Here is a 23,446-nt window from a genome sequence, read left to right as displayed (position 1 = left end):
TGTGTTGACTGCCATTACTACGAAAGTACAAGTTTTTAAATGAAATAACGAAATAAATCCTGAACTTCTTCCATTTAGCTTTTGTTTTGACATTTTTATTATCTTATATTTATTCAAACCAAGTTATACATGAACAGCACATTCGTCTTTAAATACTACTTGTATGTATACGCTGCCCTGTATCTTTTTGAGCAACAGTATTTAAAAGTATTTTATTAAAATAATAGACTTGCAAAACCAGCATAGTTTTTGATAACCTGTCATTAGGCTAACGGAGTTCACATTTTGCAAATGCATTTTATGTTTTGACCTTTTTGGTCAGTCATCCTGGTTATTCACAATATCATGAGGCGTTTATGACACAAAGGTTGCATTATATCAAACCATTCAGAACAGTAGTATTATGTTATAACGTATTGGGTTGTTGGTTACATGGTTAACATGTACTACAGTATTTTATAATGGTATCAACGCCATTGATAAGAAATGAAGCATTAGGAAGACTAGCAAGCACTGATTAACAAAGTATAAAAATGAAGTGTCTTGAAACATTACACGTGTTTATATTTGCATACACAACCGGATTTATAAGCGGGATATTGTGTGTAAAACGCCGAAATATATTGCTGACATAATTATTTTGTTTACCAAATATCTCCGCTCAATATTTACGCAATTGCTTTCGGATTGGCCAAACGGGTCCAATTGTGTCGTATCATATGATCAATTGTTCAAGTTATCTTCTTTGTGAGGGAAAACTATTTTTTTCCTGTTTACGTGTTATTTGGTGTTTTATCTCAACATAATATTACGGTCTTTACATCCATGTCAGTTGGATTTGAATGAATTTTCTTCCTGTCCAATTGTATCGTATCATATGATCAATTGTTCAAGATTTCTTTTTTTGTCAGGAAAACTATTTTTTCCTGTTTACGTGTTATTTGGTGTTTTATCTCAACATAATATTCCGGTCTTTACATCCATGTCAGTTGAATTTGAATGAACTTTCTTCCTGTCTTTTTTAGTTTCGGGTTTGAATTACAAAATTGGAAAACTTATCAAGCACACGCGAGCAAGTTGTACTTCAGGAAGTAGTGTGATTTTGCTTAAAATGTATAATATAGCTTCATAAGCTCACCTGAAAATACGTCATGATGTTATAAGTCAGTCGTAATTGTATGTAGTGAGTTCTACCATTCAACTCGGTTAAAACCACAGCGGTGTTTTAAAACAGTATTTCAATACATAATTTTCATTTTTGCAGATGAAATAAGCCAGGAAATGTAATAATCAAATTATACATTATATATATGTTTTTTATACATAATGACTATTTAACCGTCTTTGTTCAACTTAAATATAAATTGAAGTTGATTCAAACGGAACACTTCACCCAATCAACGGAACTGTACGTAATCCAACTCGGCTTTCGGCTTTCACGTCCCAACGTCCCGACGTTTGTGAGTCTAGAAATTTAGTTAGGTAGGAGCGATGTGACACACTCTGGGTTTTCCGGACATTTCAGGGTTTTACACCTCCCCTTTGGTATTAATAATGCATTTTAAAATTTAAGACGAACGTTCAACATTTAGGTACGGAATGAACGAGCAAACCAGTCTGTACACTACCTATTAAACAGACGGGCCGAATGTTGAAAATGCGGCATGCTAGCCTCCTGGTCTTTTATCATGCTTATAGAATAAGCGAGACCACTGTGCAGGAGAGTGCCCATATTTTAGCTTGATTGCTCCGCAAATAGCACTGACAATGTTATCGGGTGTCAACATCCGGTTTTGTAAAACTTAATAACGGCTTTAATACAATCTATTTTTTTGTATTTCTAAACCCGACTGGTTGTCCACGGACAACTTAATTGAAACAAATCAGTTGCCCGGACAAGCAAATGTACGACTCGGGCAACTCGGACATTTGATTTCGCCACCCCTGGCTCCCGACTGTGCATTTGAATGTTCAACTTTGCATGACCTGTAAAAGAGGCAACTTCTGGCTGAGAATTCTCCTGTGTCCAATTCTCTACATCAAATTGATTTTAATGGTCAATGTGTGGCACAAACAAATAATTAAAAGGTGGAGAAGTTATGTCGCCTTCATGGAATTATTTAATCAAAATAAATATTCCCTTGGCAAGCAAATCGCCCACTTCGCCCACTAGCGAGGCCCCTGGGTAAAGCCATATAAGGAAAACTGCCCCGCCCCATGGCGGCCATGTTTTTCATTCAACTGGAACCATTTTCGAACTTGTCCAAGATATTATTGGTACACATGTTTTGACCAAGTTTCATGAAGATTGGACTAAAAATGTGACTTCTAGAGTGTTAACAACGTTTTACTATAGCCATATAAGGAAAACTGCCATGCCCCCTGGCGGCCATGTTTTTCAACCAAATGGAACAATTTTCGAACTAGTCAAGATATTATTGGGACACATGTTCTGACAAAGTTTCATGAAGATTGGACTAAAAATGTGACTTCTAGAATGTTAACAAGGTTTTACTGTAGCCATATCAGGAAAACTGCCACGCCCCCTGGCGGCCATGTTTTTCAACCAACCGGAACCATTTTCGAACTTGTCCAAGATATTATTGGGACACATGTTCTGACAAAGTTTCATGAAGATTGGATAATAAATGTGACCTTTAGAGTGTTAACAAGGTAAATGTTGACGACGCACGACGCACAACGCATGACGGACAAAAGGCGATCACAATAGCTCACCATGAGCACGTTGTGCTCAGGTGAGCTAAAAATGTGCATTGTTACTGATTGTTCATAGTTACAAAGTTGTTTCAAAATCTATTTTTAGTTGTGGCGACCTTGACCTTGGAGATATTGACGTAATTCTTTCGCGCGACACACCGTCCAATAAAGGTGAACAAATGTGCTAAATAATTTAAAAATGTCACAATTAATGACATACATATGGCCCAGACAAGCTCATTTATGGCCATTTTTGACCTTCAAACTCAAATTGTGACCTTGACCTTGGAGATATAGACATAAATTCTTTCGTGCGACACACCGTCTAATGATGGTGAACAAATGTGCCAAATGATTTTAAAATCTGGCAATGAACGACAAAGTTATGGCCCGGAAAAGCTCATTTATGGCCATTTTTATCTTTAAACTAAAAATATGACCTTGACCTTGGAGATATCGACGTAATTCTTTCGTGCGACACACCGTCTAATGATGGTGAACAAATGTGCCAAATGATTTTAAAATCTGACAATGAACGACAAAGTTATGGCCCAGACAAGCTTATTCCGCCAGAACGCATTCCCGCCGACATTCGCCAATCTAACAAGAGATTGCCAAGCAATATGGTCCCCTACCGGTGAAACTCCACCATTGTCAGTATCTTTTTTTTATTTTTTTTATTTGTTGCCATAGCAACAAGAATTTTTGACATAGGAACAAAATGAAATGACACGCATCATCTCCATATTGCCATTCAAGTTTCATGAAAACAAGGGCTGTTTGTAAAACATGCATGCCCCCCATATGGGCTGTCCGTTGTAGTGGCAGCCATTGTGTGAATACGATTTTTGTCACTGTGACCTTGACCTTTGACCTAGTGACCTGAAAATCAATAGGGGTCATCTGCGAGTCACGATCAATGTACCTATGAAGTGTCATGATCCTAGGCAAAAGCGTTCTTGAGTTATCATCCGAAAATCATTTTACTATTTCGGGTCACCGTGACCTTGACCTTTAACCTTGTGACCTCAAAATCAATAGGGGTCATCTGCAAGTCATGATCAATCTACCTATGAAGTTTCATGATCCTAGGCGTATGCGTTCTTGAGTCATCATCCGAAAACCATTTTACTATTTCTGGTCACCGTGACCTTGACCTTTGGCCTAGTGACCTCAAAATCAATAGGGGTCATCTGCGAGTCATGATCAATCTACCCATGAAGTTTAATGATCCTAGGCGTATGCGTTCTTGAGTTATCATCCGGAAACCATTTTACTATTTCGGGTCACCGTGACCTTGACCTTTGACCTAGTGACCTCAAAATCAATAGGGGTCATCTGCAAGTCATGATCAATCTACCCATGAAGTTTCATGATCCTAGGCGTATGCGTTCTTGAGTTATCATTCAACAAGGGACAAAATTGTCACAAAACCAGGTTTTCATTGTGAAAAAAAAATCTGATAAAGGGAGAAAACTCAAACTGAACTTTTGAAATGACCAAAAAAAATTAACCCCCTTTGTAAGTTTTTTTTTTTTTTAAATCTATTTTTAGTCGTGGCTACTTTGACATTGGAGATATTGACGTGATTCTTTCGTGGGACACACCGTCCCATGATGGTGAACAAATGTGCCAAATGATTTTAAAATCTCACAATGAATGACATAGTTATGGCCAGGACAAGCTCATTTATGGCCATTTTTGACCTTTGAACTCAAAGTGTGACCTTGACCTTGGAGATATCGAGGTAATTATTTCGCGCGACACACCGTCCAATGATGGTGAACAAATGTGCCATATGATTTTAAAATCTGACGATGAACGACATAGTTATGGCTCGGACAAGCTCATTTATGGCCATTTTTGACCTTTGAACTCAAAGTGTGACCTTGACCTTGGAGATATCGACGTAATTATTTCGCGCGACACACCGTCCAATGATGGTGAACAAATGTGCCAAATGATTTTAAAATCTGACAATGAACGACATAGTTATGGCCCGGACAAGCTTATTCCGCCAGCCCGCCAGCCAGCCCGCCAGCCAGCCAGCCCGCCCGCATTCGCCAATCTAATAACCAGTTTTTTCCTTCGGAAAACCTGGTTAAAAACCATTTTACTATTTCTGGTCACCGTGACCTTGACCTTTGGCCTAGTGACCTCAAAATCAATAGGGGTCATCTGCGAGTCATGATCAATGTACCTATGAAGTTTCATGATCCTAGGCCCAAGCGTTCTTGAGTTATCGTCTGACAACCACCTGGTGGACGGACCGACATGAGCAAAGCAATATACCCCCTCTTCTTCGAAGGGGGGCATAAAAATATGAAGAACTTTTAAAGTTATCGCAGGATCCAGAAAAGTGTGACAGACTGACAGACAAGACAGACTGACAGACGGAGTGCAAACCATAAGTCCCCTCCGGTTTCACCGGTAGGGGACAATGACCAGTTTTTTCCTTCGGAAAACCTGGTTAAAAAGTGGACCTAAACACAAAACTTAACCGGACGCCGATGCCGTCACCAAGGTGATGACAATAGCTCATTTATTTTTTTCAAAAAATAGACGAGCTAAAAAAAGTATAATAAAGGGAGACCAACTCAAAATGTTCATTGTTACTGTTACCCTCTCGTTTCAAAATAAATCTATTTTTTTCGTGGCGACCTTGACCTTGGAGATATTGACATTATTCTTTTGCACGACACACCGTCCAAAAATGGTGAAGAAATATGCCAAATGATTTTAAAATCTTACAATGAATGACATAGTTATGGCCCGGACAAGCTCATTTATGGCCATTTTTAACCTTTGAACTCAAAGTGTGACCTCGACCTTGGAGATATCGACGTAGATCTTTCCCACAACACACTGTCTAATGATGGTAAACAAAGGTGCCAAATGATTTTAATATCTCACAATGAACGACAAAGTTATGGCCCCGACAAGCTTGTTCTGCCCGCCAGCCAGCCCGCCGACATTCTCCGATCTAATAACTAGTTTTTTCCTTCGAAAAACCTGGTTAAAAAACAGTGGAAAGGAGGAATCATTACATCTCAGGTCAGTGAGAACTTACACTGTTCCTAAGAAGGCCACATCAAACCAGAATGCCAGCCCGTGGACAAGCCCAGTCTGATGTATATTGAATGTACATGGGATTTCTATTACATGTAGGTCTGTCTCATCAGCTGCCAAGAAATCCACCGTGTGCTTTACTGACTTTGATAAACACATCCGTATGTCGAAAGTGTCCTGTAAACACAGTGTGTGAAATGTGGTTAAAAATGTCAAACAACCTTAATTAACAGGAAAATAATGAAGTATAATAAAGATTATAAACACACACAAAATTGTATTCAGTTATTCGCCAAAATGGGTTGCCTAGACAAGTCACAATTATTATATAAGTAAAAATTCTTAATCTGATTTCGAACACTGATCAAAATTATTATCAAGTGAACTCAATGTCTTAGTATTTAACCCAAATTAAAATGTAACATTTGGGAAAAAAGAAAGTAAATTACCCTGGGCTGTTTTACGTCATATACAACTCCGCATGATCCAGTTGATCATAATTATCAAATATTACCAAATGAAACACAGTGCCATATTTAAGAAAGGATCTTTTAAACTAAGAGCTGGTGGGAGAAATCTTACCCCAATGTTCTCTTACTAGTGAAGTTGAAGCCTGCACATTATAAAATTAACCAAAAGTACAAGTATTTATACCAAATTGTTTTGAAGGCAGGAAACAAATTGTCTTCACATCAGTATGGGCTGATTGAAGTATTTTTACCTCACCTCAACCCTTGCACTGATGAATTTGAGGTTTGGACATTATAGAATTTACCTCTAGTATAACTCAATTGCTATAAAAAGAAGGAAGAAAATTGGCTAGACACTGCTATGAACAGCTCAAAGTACTCGTGCAATAACTCATCTGTCATATTGTTATAGTTGATGTCTTAAAATAACAGAATTATTCCAAAGTATGATCCCAAACCATTCTTAAAGGTAGGAAAGAAATAGGCTACACACCACTATGGGCTGTTTGAAATACTCTTTCACTGCCTCATCCCTGAGGCTGGTGAGGTTGATGCCATGAAAGGACTCCTGGTACCAGAAGTTTGCCTTGGTGAACTGCTCCATGTAGAGAGCTTCATCTGTGAAAGGGGCCACGTGAAGGTCACCCTGGGTCGGGTACATCTTACCTGGAAGCACACAAGGGCTTAAAGACAATCAATATATTTTTGATAATTTATTTGCATTTTTGTTTTAGTTCCTTGCCAAGTTTTAAAGTACTTAAATATAGCATTTTATTTTATAACAGACAAAGAATCCTCAAAAAGTGAATAAATAAAGAGAACTGTCTGAAACTGCTAATTAGCATTTTGAGTACAAAAAGTATAACAAACATTTCCAGGAAGTTTGGCGAAGGTGCCATGAAATCCATACTAGTAAGAAGGTCAAAACGGCAAATTTAACTTTTTTTTATAAATAAAGGACAATTACTCTCAAGAGCCTGGTGCATAATTATTAGAGCTGTAACGATTCGGTTCGATGCATCGAAAAATCGGTTCAACGCCGCCGATTCGATTTCGATACCAATACAGCCACTTTCAATTTGCTTTAACTGCAATCCAGATTGATCCGCATTTTAAACCTTACTTTTCAAATCCGTCGTCTAAACTTTCTTGTCATTTGCAATAAGTCTTGTGATTGGTCAATAGCAAATATGGCATCCAATGATTAAATGAATAACATGCTGAGCATTACATCAGAGCATGAAAGATGCACCGTCAAAATTAAAATCAAAAGCATGGGAACATTTCGGGTTTCGCGAAAGTTTTGATGCAAAGGCAACTGTCAAATCATGTTTTGTTGACGTAAGTTACCCTAAATCTGGAAGCACTACACATTTTTGGCAACATTTAAAGAGCAAACGCTCGGTTGATATTTCAGATGTGATACATTGTGCATTTAATGTTATTTTATAATAACTCAACAGGAAGTTTTGTTCAATAAATTTGTAACTTATAAAACAATGTTGCGTTTTTAAATTATATTTCAAAGATTAAACACTTTAAATGTACAACATAATTAGTTAATAACAAATACCAGACATATTAATTCATGCCCTGCACAAACCAAACATTAAATAGTTTGCAAAATAAGCAGCAAATAGTTTAATTTGAATCTAATCAAAAATAATCTAATCGGACCATTTGGTATCGAAATTGAATCGAATGATGGGTGAATCGTTACAGCTCTAATTCTTATTGTCTGGTTATTGAATTAGACCTCCATTTTATGCCAACATACAATTGCAGAAAGTCTTCTTAAGATTCCAAAAAGATTGTAAGACATATACAGATCAAAGACGCCCTCCAAACCGCTCAATCATGCATCCTCCTGCCCGCCAAAAGGTGTTCCAATACAGTGGAAACCCTCTAAACCAGATTCTCTCTATACCGGAATCCTCTCTAAACCGTAAAAATTGTCCGGTCCCAATTTTCCCCTATAAAACAATGCGTAAAATATCTCCTTAAGACTTGAATCCCCCCAATTCCGAATACCGGTCATTCTTTGGATCAAAATTGGGTCATTCCATACGTAATTGTACCCCTCTAAACCGCTCAAGGCCGGTTTATCACACCTCAGACCTAGTGTCGAAAAGTTGCCGATCTCTGGTCCGATCATACTGGAAAATGCACGGAGCTTTGCTAAGGAACTAGGAATCAGTGACTTTAAAGCACTAATTGGTGGCTGTGTCGTTTGAAGATGTTTTTCGGTGTAAAAAGGAACTAAATTCACCTAAAAAATGCATACACCTGTGAAATTGTAAGTTTTTCAGGGTGCACTGTTTGTTTTATGTTGTGAATGATATTGCTTTCGAATCAATCGATTAAGTGACATATGTCGTTCTTATGTGATGCAGTATCAATAAATGTTATATGAAAATAAACTATTAAATTTTGCTGAAAGTGTTTTTTTCCACATCAGCTATGTAATTGAGCTTCTGAAAGTAAAATAGCCAATGTCCCCTCTAAACCGGAATCCTCTCTAAACCGAAATTTCCTCTTGGTCACGGGGAAGTCTGGTTTAGAGGGGTTCCACTGTACAATGGTCTGTCAGTTGACAGGAATGTGAAAAAACTTGAACGTTCAAATACCAATTATAGCTGACAGAATATATTCCAAAAATTCTCTGATGTTTAACAATTATTGCCAATCAAATGCGGCTGAATTTGAAGGTAAAAATATACAAGGGACAAAATTGTCACAAAACCAGGTTTTCATTGTGAAAAAAAAATCTGATAAACAGTCTCCGCCAAACATGGTCGGACCGACGGACATGTCCTGTAAAATTTTGTAAGGTCCGGCCTGTCGGTCTAATTTACAGGACCGATTGTCCAGTAAAAAAAAGAACGAAATTGTTGATTATTTATGTTTTTACGGCTCTGAAAGTTTTCCGCGGTATAAAATATCGATCGCGTCTTTCCATTCCAACGCTCTACTCTACGGAATTTTGCGATGCACCCGATTGGTCCATTGTTTGCGTTGTTACCATATGACGAATGCTCGTCAGGACGGTCTAAATCCATGACGGCCTAGTCGCTGATTAAGATAATTATAAATCTGATTATTAAATGATACAGATATCAATTTGTATGGACGTAATCGAGATAGTTAATAATAATTGTGATCATCTTTATTCGCAATGTCATGATCTTGACTGTCAAGGTCCCTGCGTAAAAAATGCTGGTGATCAATTACCTAGGCCGTCGTCGGTTTAGGCCGTATTGACCAGATTCCTCTCTGACATGCGCACTGAGACTTAGCAACAAGAATCAACAAACGATAATGAATTATTAATTCTTAAAAATCGCCATAAATTCGCTTCTCTTGTTTTGTGAAGACAGCATGAAAATATTCTGTTTCAATGCACCATGTGGGGGTATATGTCTCGTCTTTTCGTGTTATTTTATTAATATATTTATGTAGTTGGTAGGTCCTGTAAAAAAGAGGAGGTCCTGTATTTTTTCCCAGTTTACAGGACCTACTTTCCTGTAAAAATTTGACTAGTTTGGCGGAGACTGGATAAATGGAGAAAACTCAAACTGAACTTTTGAAATGAACAAACAAAATTAACCCCCTTTGTAAGTTTGTTTTTTAAAAAAATCTATTTTTAGTCGTGGCGACCTTGACATTGGAGATATTGACGTGAATCTTTCGTGCGACACACTGTCCCATGATGGTGAACAAATGTGCCAAATGATTTTAAAATCTCACAATGAATGACATAGTTATGGCCAGGACAAGCTCATTTATGGCCGTTTTTTACCTTTGAACTCAAAGTGTGACCTTGACCTTGGAGATATCCACGTAATTATTTCGCGCGACACACCGTCCAATGATGGTGAACAAATGTGCCAAATGATATTAAAATCTGACGATGAACGACATAGTTATGGCCCGGACAAGCTTGTTCCGCCCGCCAGCCCGCCCGCCCGCATTCGCCAATCTAATAACCAGTTTTTTCCTTCGGAAAACCTGGTTAATTTCCTTCGGAAAACCTGGTTAAAAACCACATGCATTTATAAAAACAGTGAGAATTAAACAAGAAACATATTTTCAACTAACATTTTATAAACATTTGTTTTAAAATTACATTTTTAATATACACAATATTTTGACAACCAGGCAGAAACTTAAACATAGATACAAAACAAGAGCTGTCAAAGGACAGCGCGCTCGACTATTCAAGTGCTTGACAGTATAATGTAAGCCATCATGGAGAGGGGGGTATAATGTGGGTGTGTGGTCATTTAATAGATGATCTTTCAAAAAAAAGAAAAAAAAGAAAATTACTTTTTTTTTCTTTTTTTTTTGGGGGGGGGGATTCTGGGGTGGGGCGTGTGGGATAGTTTGGGTGGAGTCCATTGTGGTATGTCAGGTAAGTGTTATTTTGTCAAAGTATGAATCAAATCTGATGTTAAATAAAGAAGTTATGGCAATTTAAGCAAAATGTATTAATATGACCTTGAGAGTCAAAGTCATTCAAAGGTCAAGGTCAAATTCAACTTGCAAGGTACAGTAACATCATGATAGTAAGAAAGTATTTGAAGTTTGAAAGCAATAGCCTTGACACTTTAGAAGTAAAGTGGATCTAAAAACAAAATTTAACAGAATATTCAAAGTTACAAAGACAAAAAAGGGCCATAATTCCTACAAAATGCTTGATACAGTTGTCTGCTCTTGTTTATAGGTTGGGGTCATGTTGGTAAAGAAGTATGCAAAATATAAAAGCAATATGTCAAGGGACATTGAAAATATTTGAGGTGGTACGCAAACTTTAACATAGAGTTATCAATAATATGCATATTCTAAGTGGAAAAAGGGCCATAATTCTTTTAAAATGCTTGATAAAGTTGTCTGCTCTTGTTTATAGGTTGGTGTCATGTTGGTAAAGAAGTATGCAAAATATGAAAGCAATATGTCAAGGGACATAGGAAATATTTGGGGTGGTACGCAAACTTTAACATTTGCAAGCTCACACTAACGCCAACGCTGGGATGAGTGGGATATCTCCACTTTATATATTTCATATATAATAGTCGAGCTAAAAATCATGAATGCTGAGAGATGAACCATTTCTCTACTTCTAAGTAAAATGTTTGGTAAAATACGGTGGTACCAAAAAACCCATCAACCACAGCCAGTACATAGGTTTACCTGTCTTAGGTTTGAGCCATTTCTTGGCATGTAAGAAGCTCTCGAGCATTCTCTCATTGAAGAGCATGTAGCCCATGGGTTCTGAGATGATGGTGTCCACTTTCTCTGGTAGGGTAACCTCCTCCACCTTGCCTGGGATCACCACTATCTTGTCCTGCAGCTTATTGTGGCGCACCAGTTGCTGACAAACATAGGTACCAGTTATCTCATTTGTTTAACCCTTTACCGCTTATATACGCACCTTGATGCATTTGTCGTCCCTTACAAAATCACGTTCAATTCAGTGCTTTCATAGATTCCTATTTTAACAGCTTTAGGTCCAACCCTAAGATACTGATGAGCACCAATGGCATTCAACCTGAACAGCCTGCAAGTTACTGGCAGATGTTCTGGTTTTATGCTGTTTGCATATAACCATTTTCAATTTGTTTTTGAGTGGGAAAGAATTAATTTTGAATTTCCCGCGACAATATCCAAAAATTTACAAGCCAATGCAGGATTGGCTTCGGGCAGCTCATGAGAACCATGTCGTTCTTCCGACGCTGTCTGAAGCCAATCTCCCGTTTGCTTGTGATTGTTCGGATAACGTTGCAGGAAATTCACATGAAATATATTGTGACACAAAAACAAGAGCTCGCCTTGTAGGTGCAGACCGCTCATCTATTTTTCTTTTTAAAGGTGAAGGGACCTATCTCAATTTCAATCACAAAGGAGGGAGAGGTGGAGAGGGGTGTATTGTGTGGGGGTGTGGTTATTTATTACATTATCTTCCAAAAATGCCCAAAAATAAAAAAAATCGAGGGGGGTGGTTTGAGTGGAGTCTATTGTTGTATGTCAGGTAAGAGTTGTTTTGTCAAAGTATCAATCAAATCTAATTATAAATAAAGAAGTTATGGCAATTTTAGCAAAATTTAATAATTTGACCTTGAGAGTCAAGGTCATTCAAAGGTCAAGATAAAATTCAACTGTCCCCATATGATAGTTTGCGAGTGTTCCAAGTATGAAAGCAATAGCTTTGATACTGTAGGGGTAAAGTGGACCAAAACAAAACTTAACAAAATTTTCAATTTTCTAAGTATAAAGGGCCCATAATTCTGTCAAAATGCCAGTCAGAGTAACATAACTTTGCCTGCACAGTCCCCTTATGATAGTAAGTGTTGCAATTATGAAAGCAATAGCTTTGATACTTAAGGAATAAAGTGGACCTAAACACAAAACTTAACCATAATTTTCAACTTTCTAAGTATAAAAAGGGCACATAATTCTGTCAAAATGCACGCCAGAGTTATCTAACTTTGCCTGCCCAGTCCCCTCATGATGTTAAGTAAGTGTACCAAGTTTGAATGCGATAGCATTGATACTTAATGAGAAAAGTGGAACTTAACGCAAAACTTAACCGGACGCCGACGCCAAGGTGATGACAATAGCTCTTTTTTTTTTCAAAAAATAGATGAGCTAATAAAAACTAGCATTTTGTATCTCTTTCAATCTATGTTACCATACCACATCTAGCAATGAAATTTTGGCTATTGCTATAAGGAACACTGAATTTTTATGTGTTAACTTTATATTACGAAATATTTAACTAAATATTTGTTGATTTGGAGTATTTATGTGGCTTTAAATAGAGTTTTGATTGACCCTCGGCTTGAGTAAGTTGATTTATTTTTTTCACATTTGTTGTGCCCCAATCTGATCATTATAATTAGTTAGGTAAATAATTAGGATATGTTTCAAAAAGTCACTACATGTTTTTAAAACATGTTTTCAGCTTAAATTGTACATGCAAATGTTCACAGTTAAGTTGTACCTCACAATATTCTGCCATGTTGCTGGCCTCTATGGCGTAAACCCTGCGTGCTCCGGCTTGAATAGCGAAAAATGACAAGATCCCTGACCCTGCCCCCACATCCAACACAACCTGAAACATATTGAGGTCTGTGTGAAGTGTTCAGTACATACGTGTCAATCCATTACATTCTGTTGGAAGTGTTCAGTACATACGTGTCAATCAAGGATATTGTGTGGGAATCGTCTTGAAGAACGAATCGACAATACAAAAATAATTTAATGTATCCTGAATATACTATTGTTTGGAGAATTTACCACATAACCTGTATATCTTATTATGAATATTATGATATATACAGCATATATTGTACCAAAAAGACAGACAATAAGTCATAGTTGTGTAAGATGATCTGGGAATCACATTGTCAATTTTTTCAGAAAACACGCCTTAAGATGCTTCTTTCACATTAGAGACACGTACATACCTTGTCGAGAAAATCATTGACATTTGAGAGCATCGCCCGTTGATATGTGGATGTACGTATGTAGTCCTGCATCATGTTCTGTTGCTGAGAGAGGTAGCCATAAAACTGGGAACAGAAAAAAGTAGAATTGAAACGTCGCCATACAACTGGAAATGGAAAGAAATGGGTTATGAGGGGTAGCAATTAAACTGGGAATTAAAAGTAACGGGCTATGGGAGGTAGCCATTTAACTGGAAACAAACAAGGGGGCCATGATGGCCTTGTATCGCTCCACGGTTTTTTCTTTGCGAAAAAAACGTGCAATGCGCATGGGTTGAAATGTACTCAAGCATGTGACTTTCTCTTTCTATCCCTCGTCCCACTGGGGGTTTAAAGTTGGAAGGGTGAGCATTTTTATATATGGAAAAAGTTACTACGGTGTTAACTAAACAGACTTAAAAGCCCGGGAATTGTTGCAAAGGTGCTTTGCTTATAACGTAGGTACATTTATCTCTCCAAAAGATATTGTCGTTCTTTCTATTTCACATATTTTTAGATGCTGAAGATCAAATCTACGCATTTGATTTTAAACAGATTCACAAGACCCATAGGAATCAAAATGCCTTAACCTTTTACCAAACGACACATTTTGGACTTTCCCAATTTGAAAGAGGTTGCAGACGTCAATTAAATTAAAATGGAATATGAAGGAAATGATCAGGTAGGATAGAAATAATTGTGATAAAAGAAGAAATTGCTCATCAACCCACACATCCCTAAGACCAACAGGCCTGAGAATATTATGATAATCTTAAGATTATTTCTTTATATTTATAAATGTATTTAAGTAAGTAATACATTTGACTTCTAAGATCAATTCATAACTTATATCAAGAAAATTATAAAATGGTCAGAAATATATATGGATTGTTGAGCAATTGACAATCATATCCACAATTCATGAGTCACGATTCACAAATGGAACAATGAATCATTAGTTATTAATAAGCAGCATATACGATAGTTAAGAACATTGCACTTCATTAATTTCAACACCTTCTCTTGGATACAAAGTTTGAGTTTACCGTGCAGTATCATATATTGACTTTTCTTGAAATAATTATGTTCATGGAAGTTGTGTTTTTTAAATCAATAATATATTATTAAACTGGTTTAAACACTACAAAAAAGACATGAAATTAACATGTCATCCAAAATATTTTCATCCGGATATATGGTCACTTTCAACATATTTAAATAAAACCCGACTTTTTTCAGTCTGTAAGAAATACATTCATAACACATGTTCTAACTTCAATGCCTTTGTAAGCAGTCACCATCTAACCTAAAATGGCACTAAATGACAGGGTTTTATCTCATGTTTACAAGATGTTGATGTTGTTGTTGGTCACAGCCAAACGACCGCAGCAATCTCCACTGGTAAACATCATATGTTCAGTTTTGTGACCCCTGGGGCCGGGTCAAATTTGAGCACAGGGAAATAATTTGAACAAATTTGGTAGAGGACTATTAGATATCACTACATACCAAATTAAGTAGCCCTAGGCTCTATAATAAAGAACAAGAAGATTTTTACAGTTTGCACACAATAGGCCTTATTTAAGCATATGTTCATTTTTGTGACCCCTGGGGAAAGGTCAAATTTGTTCCCAGGGGCATAATTTGAACAAACTAAGTAGAGAACTATTATATGTCACTGCCTACCGAATTTGGTAGAAATAGGCCCAATGGTTATGGACAAGAAGATTTTTATAGTTTGCACAAAATGGGCCCAATATAAGCATATGTTCAATTTTGTGACCCCTCGGGATCGGTCAAATTTGATCCCAGGGGCTTAATTTGAACAAACTTGGTAGAGGACTATAAGATGTCAATACATAATAAATTTGGTAGCCCTATGCCATACGGTTATGGACAAGAAGATTTTGAAAGTTTGCACAAAATAGGCCTTATATAAGCAAATTTTCAATTTTTTGACCCCCCAGGGCAGGTTCAAATTTGACCCCAGGGGCATAATTTGAACAAACTTGGTAGTGGACTATTAGATGTCACTACATACCAAATTTGGTAGCCCTAGGCCCAATGGTTATGGACGTAAAGATTTTAAAAAAATTTACAAAATAGGCCTTATATAATCAATTTTTCAATTTTTTGACCCCCCGAGGCAGGGTCAAATTTGACCCCAGGGGCATAATTTGAACAAGAGGCAGGGTCAAATTTGACCCCAGGGGCATAATTTGAACAAACTTGGTAGAGGACTATAAGAAGTCACTACATAGCAAATTTGGTAGCCCTAGGCCCAATGGTTATGGACAAGAAGATTTTTAAAGTTTGCACAAAATAGGCCTTATATAATCAAATTTTCAATTTTTTGACCCCCCGAGGCAGGGTCAAATTTGACCCCAGGGGCATAATTTGAACAAGAGGCAGGGTTAAATTTGACCCCAGGGGCATAATTTGAACAAACTTGGTAGAGTACTATAAGAAGTCACTACATAGCAAATTTGGTAGCCTTAGGCCCAATGGTTATGGACAAGAAGATTTTTAAAGTTTGCACAAAATAGGCCTTCAGGGGTGTGATTGAGGCAAAGTCAGAGGGGAGGAAAATTCTGTTGACTGATTTTGACAATGCGAATGGTGCGCATAACGCAATGACAAACATAAAACAGACATTAAAATAAACAACTTTTTGAACTTCATAACAACATTTCTTTATAAAAACCTGTTAAAACTCCACATTTAACATACTGAGGATGCAAAGTAAACAGTTAAGTATTTATTGTGATCAATAGCAGCAGTTTTTCAATGTATTGAATTACAGTTAATAGACTAAATATAAACAAACACACTTGAGTGTTCTTCTGGTGTTAATGATGTATTAACTGAGTTAAATTAATATATTTAATTTGTTTACCTTTCAATATCTCGCATTTCACATCTTCACTCAGTTCAAAGCTATTTAAGTTAACTGAACAGCGTGACAAACATAATAAAGCAGAATATGCATATGAGTCTGATTATACACAGACCCACAGACATATAAAAATCAAATCATGTTTGTCTATTTCCATGTTCGAACGATTCTCTTCTAAATTGTTTTACTTCGCGAGTAGACTAAACTCCAATTTGCAAACACTGGTTTCCGTGACACAAATTCAGTGGGCACATTTCTTAACGAAATAGGTGTTGCTTGTATCTAAATTGTAGTCTGTTTTTTGGACAAACACATTTCATTATTCCTATCAGACTAGGTAATGTCAGTCGTTTATTCGATTGCTATTTGTTATTTCAATAATCTTAATTTTCTCTTCACAACGGCGCCATTTGCAAACAAATCACAGAGCGCATTTTAAGAACACGATTTTAATTGGAAGATTGGGAAACGACAGCCAATTATATGGCTCGTTTTAAAAATGCTTAGGCATAATCTACCAGTGTAAAATGCGGAGAGATTTCGCGCGCCGCGGATATTTCGGGCCGCTTATGAAATACGTCCGCGGAATCGGTGGTAGCCCCTCTTCCCCACATTTTTTAAAACGAATTTACGCAAATCTCAGAAGCGACATCCGGGACAACCCGATCCGCGGATCCGCGGAAAAATCACAACCCATGGCCTTATACAAGCAAATTTTCAATTTTTTTACACCCCTGGGCAGGGTCAAATTTGACCCCAGGGGCATAATTTGACAAACTTGATAGGCCTTATATAAGCAAATATTCTATTTTTTAACCCCCCGGGGCAGGGTCAAATTTTACCCCATGGGCATAATTTGAATAAACTTGGTAGAGGACTATAAGATGTCACTAATGGCAAATTTGGTAGCCCTAGGCCCAATTGTTATGGACAAGAAGATGTTTTAAGTTTGCACAAAATAGGCCTTATATAAGCAAATTTTCAATTTTTTAACCCCCCGGGGCAGTGTCAAATTTGACCCCAGGGGCATAATTTGAACAAACTTGGTAGAGGACTATAAGATGTCACTACATACTAAATTTGGTAGCCCTATGCCCAATGGTTATGGACAAGAAGATTTTTAAAGTTTGCACAAAATAGGTTTTTAAAGTTTTCAATTTTTTCGACCCCCCCCCCAGGGCAGGGTCAAATTTGACCCCAGGGGCATAATTTAAACAAACTTGGTAGAGGACTATAAGATGTCACTACATACCAAATTTGGTAGCCCTTGGCCCAATAGTAATGGACAAGAAGATATTTAAAGTTTGCAAAAAGTAGGCCTTATATAAGCAAATTTTCAATTTTGTGACCCCCCGGGGCAGGGTCAAATTTGACCCCAGGGGCATAATTTAAACAAACTTGGTAAAGGACTATAAGATGTCACTACATACTTAATTTGGTAGCCCTAGGCCCAATGGTTATGGACAAGAAGATATTTAAAGTTTGCAAAAAGTAGGCCTTATATAAGCAAATTTTCAATTTTTTGATCCCCCGGGGCAGGGTCAAATTTGACCCCAGGGGCATAATTTGAACAAACTTGGTAGAGGATTATAAGATGTCACTACATACTCAATTTGGTAGCCCTAGGCCCAATGGTTATGGACAAGAAGATTTATCAAGTTTGCACAAAATAGGCATTATATAAACAAATTTTCAAAACATTTTTGACCCCCCGGGGCAGGGTCAAATTTGACCCCAGGGGCATAATTTGAAACAAGGGCTGTTTGTAAAACATGCATGCCCCCCATATGGGCTGTCCGTTGTTCTGGCAGCCATTGTGTGAATACGACTTTTGTCACTGTGGCCTTGACCTTTGACCTAATGACCTTAAAATCAATAGAGGTCATCTGCAAGTCACGATCAATGTACCTATGAAGTGTCATGATCCTAGGCAAAGGCGTTCTTGAGTTATCATCCGAAAATCATTTTACTATTTCGGGTCACCGTGACCTTGACCTTTGACCTTGTGAGCTCAAAATCAATAGGGGTCATCTGCGAGTAATGATCAATCTACCTATGAAGTTTCATGATCCTAGGCATATGCGTTCTTGAGTTATCATCCGAAAATCATTTTACTATTTCGAGTCACCGTGACCTTGACCTTTGACCTAGTGACCTGAAAATCAATAGGGGTCATCTGCGAGTCATGATCAATCTACCCATGAAGTTTCGTGATCCTAGGCGTATGCGTTTTTGAGTTATCATCCGGAAACCATTTTACTATTTCGGGTCACTGTGACCTTGACCTTTGACCTAGTGACATCAAAATCAATAGGGGTCATCTGCAAGTCATGATCAATGTACCTATGAAGTTTCATGATCCTAGGCCCAAGCGTTCTTGAGTTATCGTCTGGTGGACAGACCGACCGACAGACCGACATGAGCAAAGCAATATACCCCCTCTTCTTTGAAGGGGGGCATAAAAATTTGAAAGAGGTTCACCACATGAACATTCCTGAGAAATTTCATCAAAATTGGACCAGTAGTTTAGGAGAAGAAGATGTTTAAAGAAAAAGTTAACACACAGACGCACTGACACACACACGACGGACACAGGACCATACATTAGCCCCGCTATTGCGCCGCTTTGAAGCCATATATTTGACTTTTGACCTAGAAGGATGACCTTGACCTTTCACCACTCAAAATGTGCAGCTCCATGAGATTCACATGCATGCCAAATATCAAGTTGCTATCTTCAATAATGCAAAAGTTATTGCAAAACTTTAACCAAGGTAAAGTTTTGGGACACACACAATGACAGACAGACAGACAGACAGACAGACAGACAGACAGACAGACAGGACAGACAGACAGACAGACAGACAGACAGACAGACAGACAGACAGACAGACAGGACAGACAGACAGACAGACAGACAGACAGACAGACAGACAGACAGACAGACAGACAGACAGACAGACAGGACAGACAGGACAGACAGACAGACAGACAGACAGACAGACAGACAGACAGACAGACAGACAGACAGACAGACAGACAGACAGACAGACAGACAGACAGACAGACAGACAGACAGACAGACAGACAGACAGACAGACAGACAGACAGACAGACAGACAGACAGACAGACAGACAGACAGACAGACAGACAGACAGACAGGACAGGACAGACAGACAGACAAGACAAGACAGACAGGACAGACAGACAGACAGACAGACAGACAGACAGACAGACAGACAGACAGACAGACAGACAGACAGACAGACAGACAGACAGACAGACAGACAGACAGGACAGACAGACAGACAGACAGACAGACAGACAGACAGACAGACAGACAGACAGACAGACAGACAGACCAGACAGACAGACAGGACAGACAGACAGACAGACAGACAGACAGACAGACAGACAGACAGGACAGACAGACAGACAGACAGACAGACAGACAGACAGACAGACAGACAGACAGACAGACAGACAGACAGACAGACAGACAGACAGACAGACAGACAGACAGACAGACAGACAGACAGACAGACAGACAGACAGACAGACAGACAGACAGACAGACAGACAGACAGACAGACAGACAGACAGACAGACAGACAGACAGACAGACAGACAGACAGACAGACAGACAGACAGACAGACAGACAGACAGACAGACAGACAGACAGACAGACAGACAGACAGACAGACAGACAGACAGACAGACAGACAGACAGACAGACAGACAGACAGACAGACAGACAGACAGACAGACAGACAGACAGACAGACAGACAGACAGACAGACAGACAGACAGACAGACAGACAGACAGACAGACAGACAGACAGACAGACAGACAGACAGACAGACAGACAGACAGACAGACAGACAGACAGACAGACAGACAGACAGACAGACAGACAGACAGACAGACAGACAGACAGACAGACAGACAGACAGACAGACAGACAGACAGACAGACAGACAGACAGACAGACAGACAGACAGACAGACAGACAGACAGACAGACAGACAGACAGACAGACAGACAGACAGACAGACAGACAGACAGACAGACAGACAGACAGACAGACAGACAGACAGACAGACAGACAGACAGACAGACAGACAGACAGACAGACAGACAGACAGACAGACAGACAGACAGACAGACAGACAGACAGACAGACAGACAGACAGACAGACAGACAGACAGACAGACAGACAGACAGACAGACAGACAGACAGACAGACAGACAGACAGACAGACAGACAGACAGACAGACAGACAGACAGACAGACAGACAGACAGACAGACAGACAGACAGACAGACAGACAGACAGACAGACAGACAGACAGACAGACAGACAGACAGACAGACAGACAGACAGACAGACAGACAGACAGACAGACAGACAGACAGACAGACAGACAGACAGACAGACAGACAGACAGACAGACAGACAGACAGACAGACAGACAGACAGACAGACAGACAAGACAGGACAGAAAGACAGACAGACAGACAGGGGAACAGACAGACAGACAGAAGAAGAAAGACAGAAAGGACAGACAGGACAGACAGCAGGACCAGACAGACAGACAGACAGACAGGACAGACAGACAGACAGACAGGCAGCAGACACAGACAGACAGACAGACAGACAGACAGACAGACAGACAGACAGTACAGACAGACCGGACAGGAAAGACAGACAGACAGACAAGACAGACAGTACAGACAGACAGACAGACAAGCAAGCCAAAACCATATGCCCCCAATCTTTCGATCCGGGGGCATAAAAACGGAATTGAGACATTGCCACAAAAGTAGGAACGAAAATTACAGGCGGCGAAAAGCCCTGGGGCACTTTCCCAAGACTCAAAGAAACTGATCTGATCTCTCAAAGTTTGAGCAATAAATATGAATTCTTTCTGACTTGTTTATTCCTTATGCCAGAGAATTTATCTCAACAGAGAGATTGTTGGAACAAATGTTATTGCAAAATTGTAAATTATTCTTAACTCAAAAATGCCATTCAACTATTATAATAACACATATTATTACCTGAAAATATTGCACTGCAGAGGCTTCATCTGTTCTTTCTGTGAAAACTGATGACAACCCTTCCTGTAACTCTTTCAACTTAAACTGAAACGACTTCACACCTAAAATTATATGAGGGTAAGATCAAATAAATATAGCCTCGCTAAGGGATAAGGGTGTTTAATGCATAAAGTGTAGTCCAAGATTAGCTCATGAAGTCCGCACAAGCTAATCAAACACAACATTTTCCGCTTTTATGGTATTTTTTGTTTAAAGAAAGTCTTTACTTAGCAAGAAATCCAATAAGAGAGGAAAGTTTTGTCCCGGATAAGCCTGTGCAGACTGCATAAAATTTGTTTTGTACTAAACTGAAACAAAGTGGTATAATTGACGTCTGCAAAAAATCACTATTAGGCTTGGGTCTGTTTAGTTTGTGATCAGGTCCATTTTACTGCTGTTGTGTTTTACCCCTGGATTCACCTGGAAACCATCACATGCACTCAAGCGTATAGAAACTACACAACAAACAATTACCATATTACAAGAAATTGACAGATTGTAATTTGTTTTTTTATTGGTTTGTATATATTGTCCATCGACAAAGTTATCTGCTTAAATTATAGATAACAATTTAGTAAAGACAACATTTACTTTTTTGAAAGTATTTGTTCAGTGCTGTTCTACAAATATTATCCTTTCAATACATAAAATACTTACTATGTATGCTGTCAAACTTTAACAACGTGCTTTCTTGAGCATCTGTAGTGATCACAAGACTCTGTTTGCCCAGTCGACAGTACTCTGCCTCCTTTGATGCAATCACAGATTTTATTTTATCTTCACCTGTCCAAAACAAAAAGTAATTGTGCTGAAATAAATGCTTTTTTTTTTATAAAGAGGAACTAACTGACTTCGGACTTGTGTCATTTTGATGCATGCGTTGTTCAAGTAGGGAATCATCAATGTATAGTTTGCATGCTGGGAAATTTGTCGTCTGCTGAATTTCTAAAATTAAATTTTCTTTGATTTTTTTCAAAGAATACAATCAGAATTGCAAACAGTTTGGAACCTGATGAGACGCCACGTTCTGTTTGCAAAGGCCTTTAAAATTCGATTCCAGCGCTAAAAGGGTTAATTAACACGGACAAACAAGGAAATGTTACAAATCACATTATGTAAGTTGATTGAACTAGGCTCTTATCCTTTTATTTTATGTTTAATTGCAGTGAACAAAATCTTTTAAAAGCCTCTTGTCCTGAAGGTCTTCAGCTGAGAAAATAAGTTGCTCTTTAACCCATTTATGCCTAGCGTCTAGAAAAAAGGCATTGGCAAACAGCGTAGACCCAGATGAGACGCCGCATGATGCGGCGTCTCATCAGGGTCTGCGCTGTTTGCTTAAAGGAATTTCTGTAAGGAATATTCTAAATGACGAAATAAATATACTAGACATCCCTAATTTTGTAAATAAATTGATCCAATTTAGAAGGATGGGAGATTCCACTAGGCATAAATGGGTTAATACTTACTTTCTAGTGCCTACTACAAAGACATTGTTTATTAATGTTTATTTTTTCAAATAAAGTGTGAATATACACTGTTTTAATACTTTAATGTATCATTATTAAATTGCTGTCGATGAGCAGATTACCCCTATGCCCACACAATGTGGCAGCTTATTCATTGTGACGAACAATATGATAAACGCAACATATGATACAGTGGAACCCCTCTAAACCGGACATCTTCATGACCAAGAGGAAATTCC

General features: G+C 38.3%; 2 protein-coding genes across 3 annotated transcripts in view; both read right to left on the bottom strand.

Moving 5' to 3' along the window:
• LOC127855270 (uncharacterized) overlaps positions 1 to 23,446 on the bottom strand; it is a 224,944-nt gene that overhangs the window by 15,654 nt on the left and 185,844 nt on the right. The window lies entirely within an intron of this gene.
• Positions 1 to 23,446, bottom strand: part of LOC127855261 (histone-arginine methyltransferase CARMER-like) — a 54,771-nt gene that overhangs the window by 24,804 nt on the left and 6,521 nt on the right. For both annotated transcript variants that reach the window (XM_052390709.1, XM_052390708.1), the window contains exons 2-8: positions 22,399 to 22,524; positions 21,703 to 21,803; positions 13,724 to 13,828; positions 13,258 to 13,368; positions 11,448 to 11,628; positions 6,751 to 6,923; positions 5,789 to 5,964 (exon numbers count right to left, since the gene is read on the bottom strand). In XM_052390709.1, the coding sequence (XP_052246669.1) occupies positions 5,789 to 5,964; positions 6,751 to 6,923; positions 11,448 to 11,628; positions 13,258 to 13,368; positions 13,724 to 13,828; positions 21,703 to 21,803; positions 22,399 to 22,524 (973 nt within the window). The remainder of the gene's footprint in view (positions 1 to 5,788; positions 5,965 to 6,750; positions 6,924 to 11,447; positions 11,629 to 13,257; positions 13,369 to 13,723; positions 13,829 to 21,702; positions 21,804 to 22,398; positions 22,525 to 23,446) is intronic.

The sequence above is a fragment of the Dreissena polymorpha genome, chromosome 13 (assembly GCF_020536995.1).
Source record: "Dreissena polymorpha isolate Duluth1 chromosome 13, UMN_Dpol_1.0, whole genome shotgun sequence".
Taxonomy (NCBI): Eukaryota; Metazoa; Mollusca; class Bivalvia; order Myida; family Dreissenidae; genus Dreissena; species Dreissena polymorpha.
This window is presented reverse-complemented; position numbering and strand designations above follow the sequence as displayed.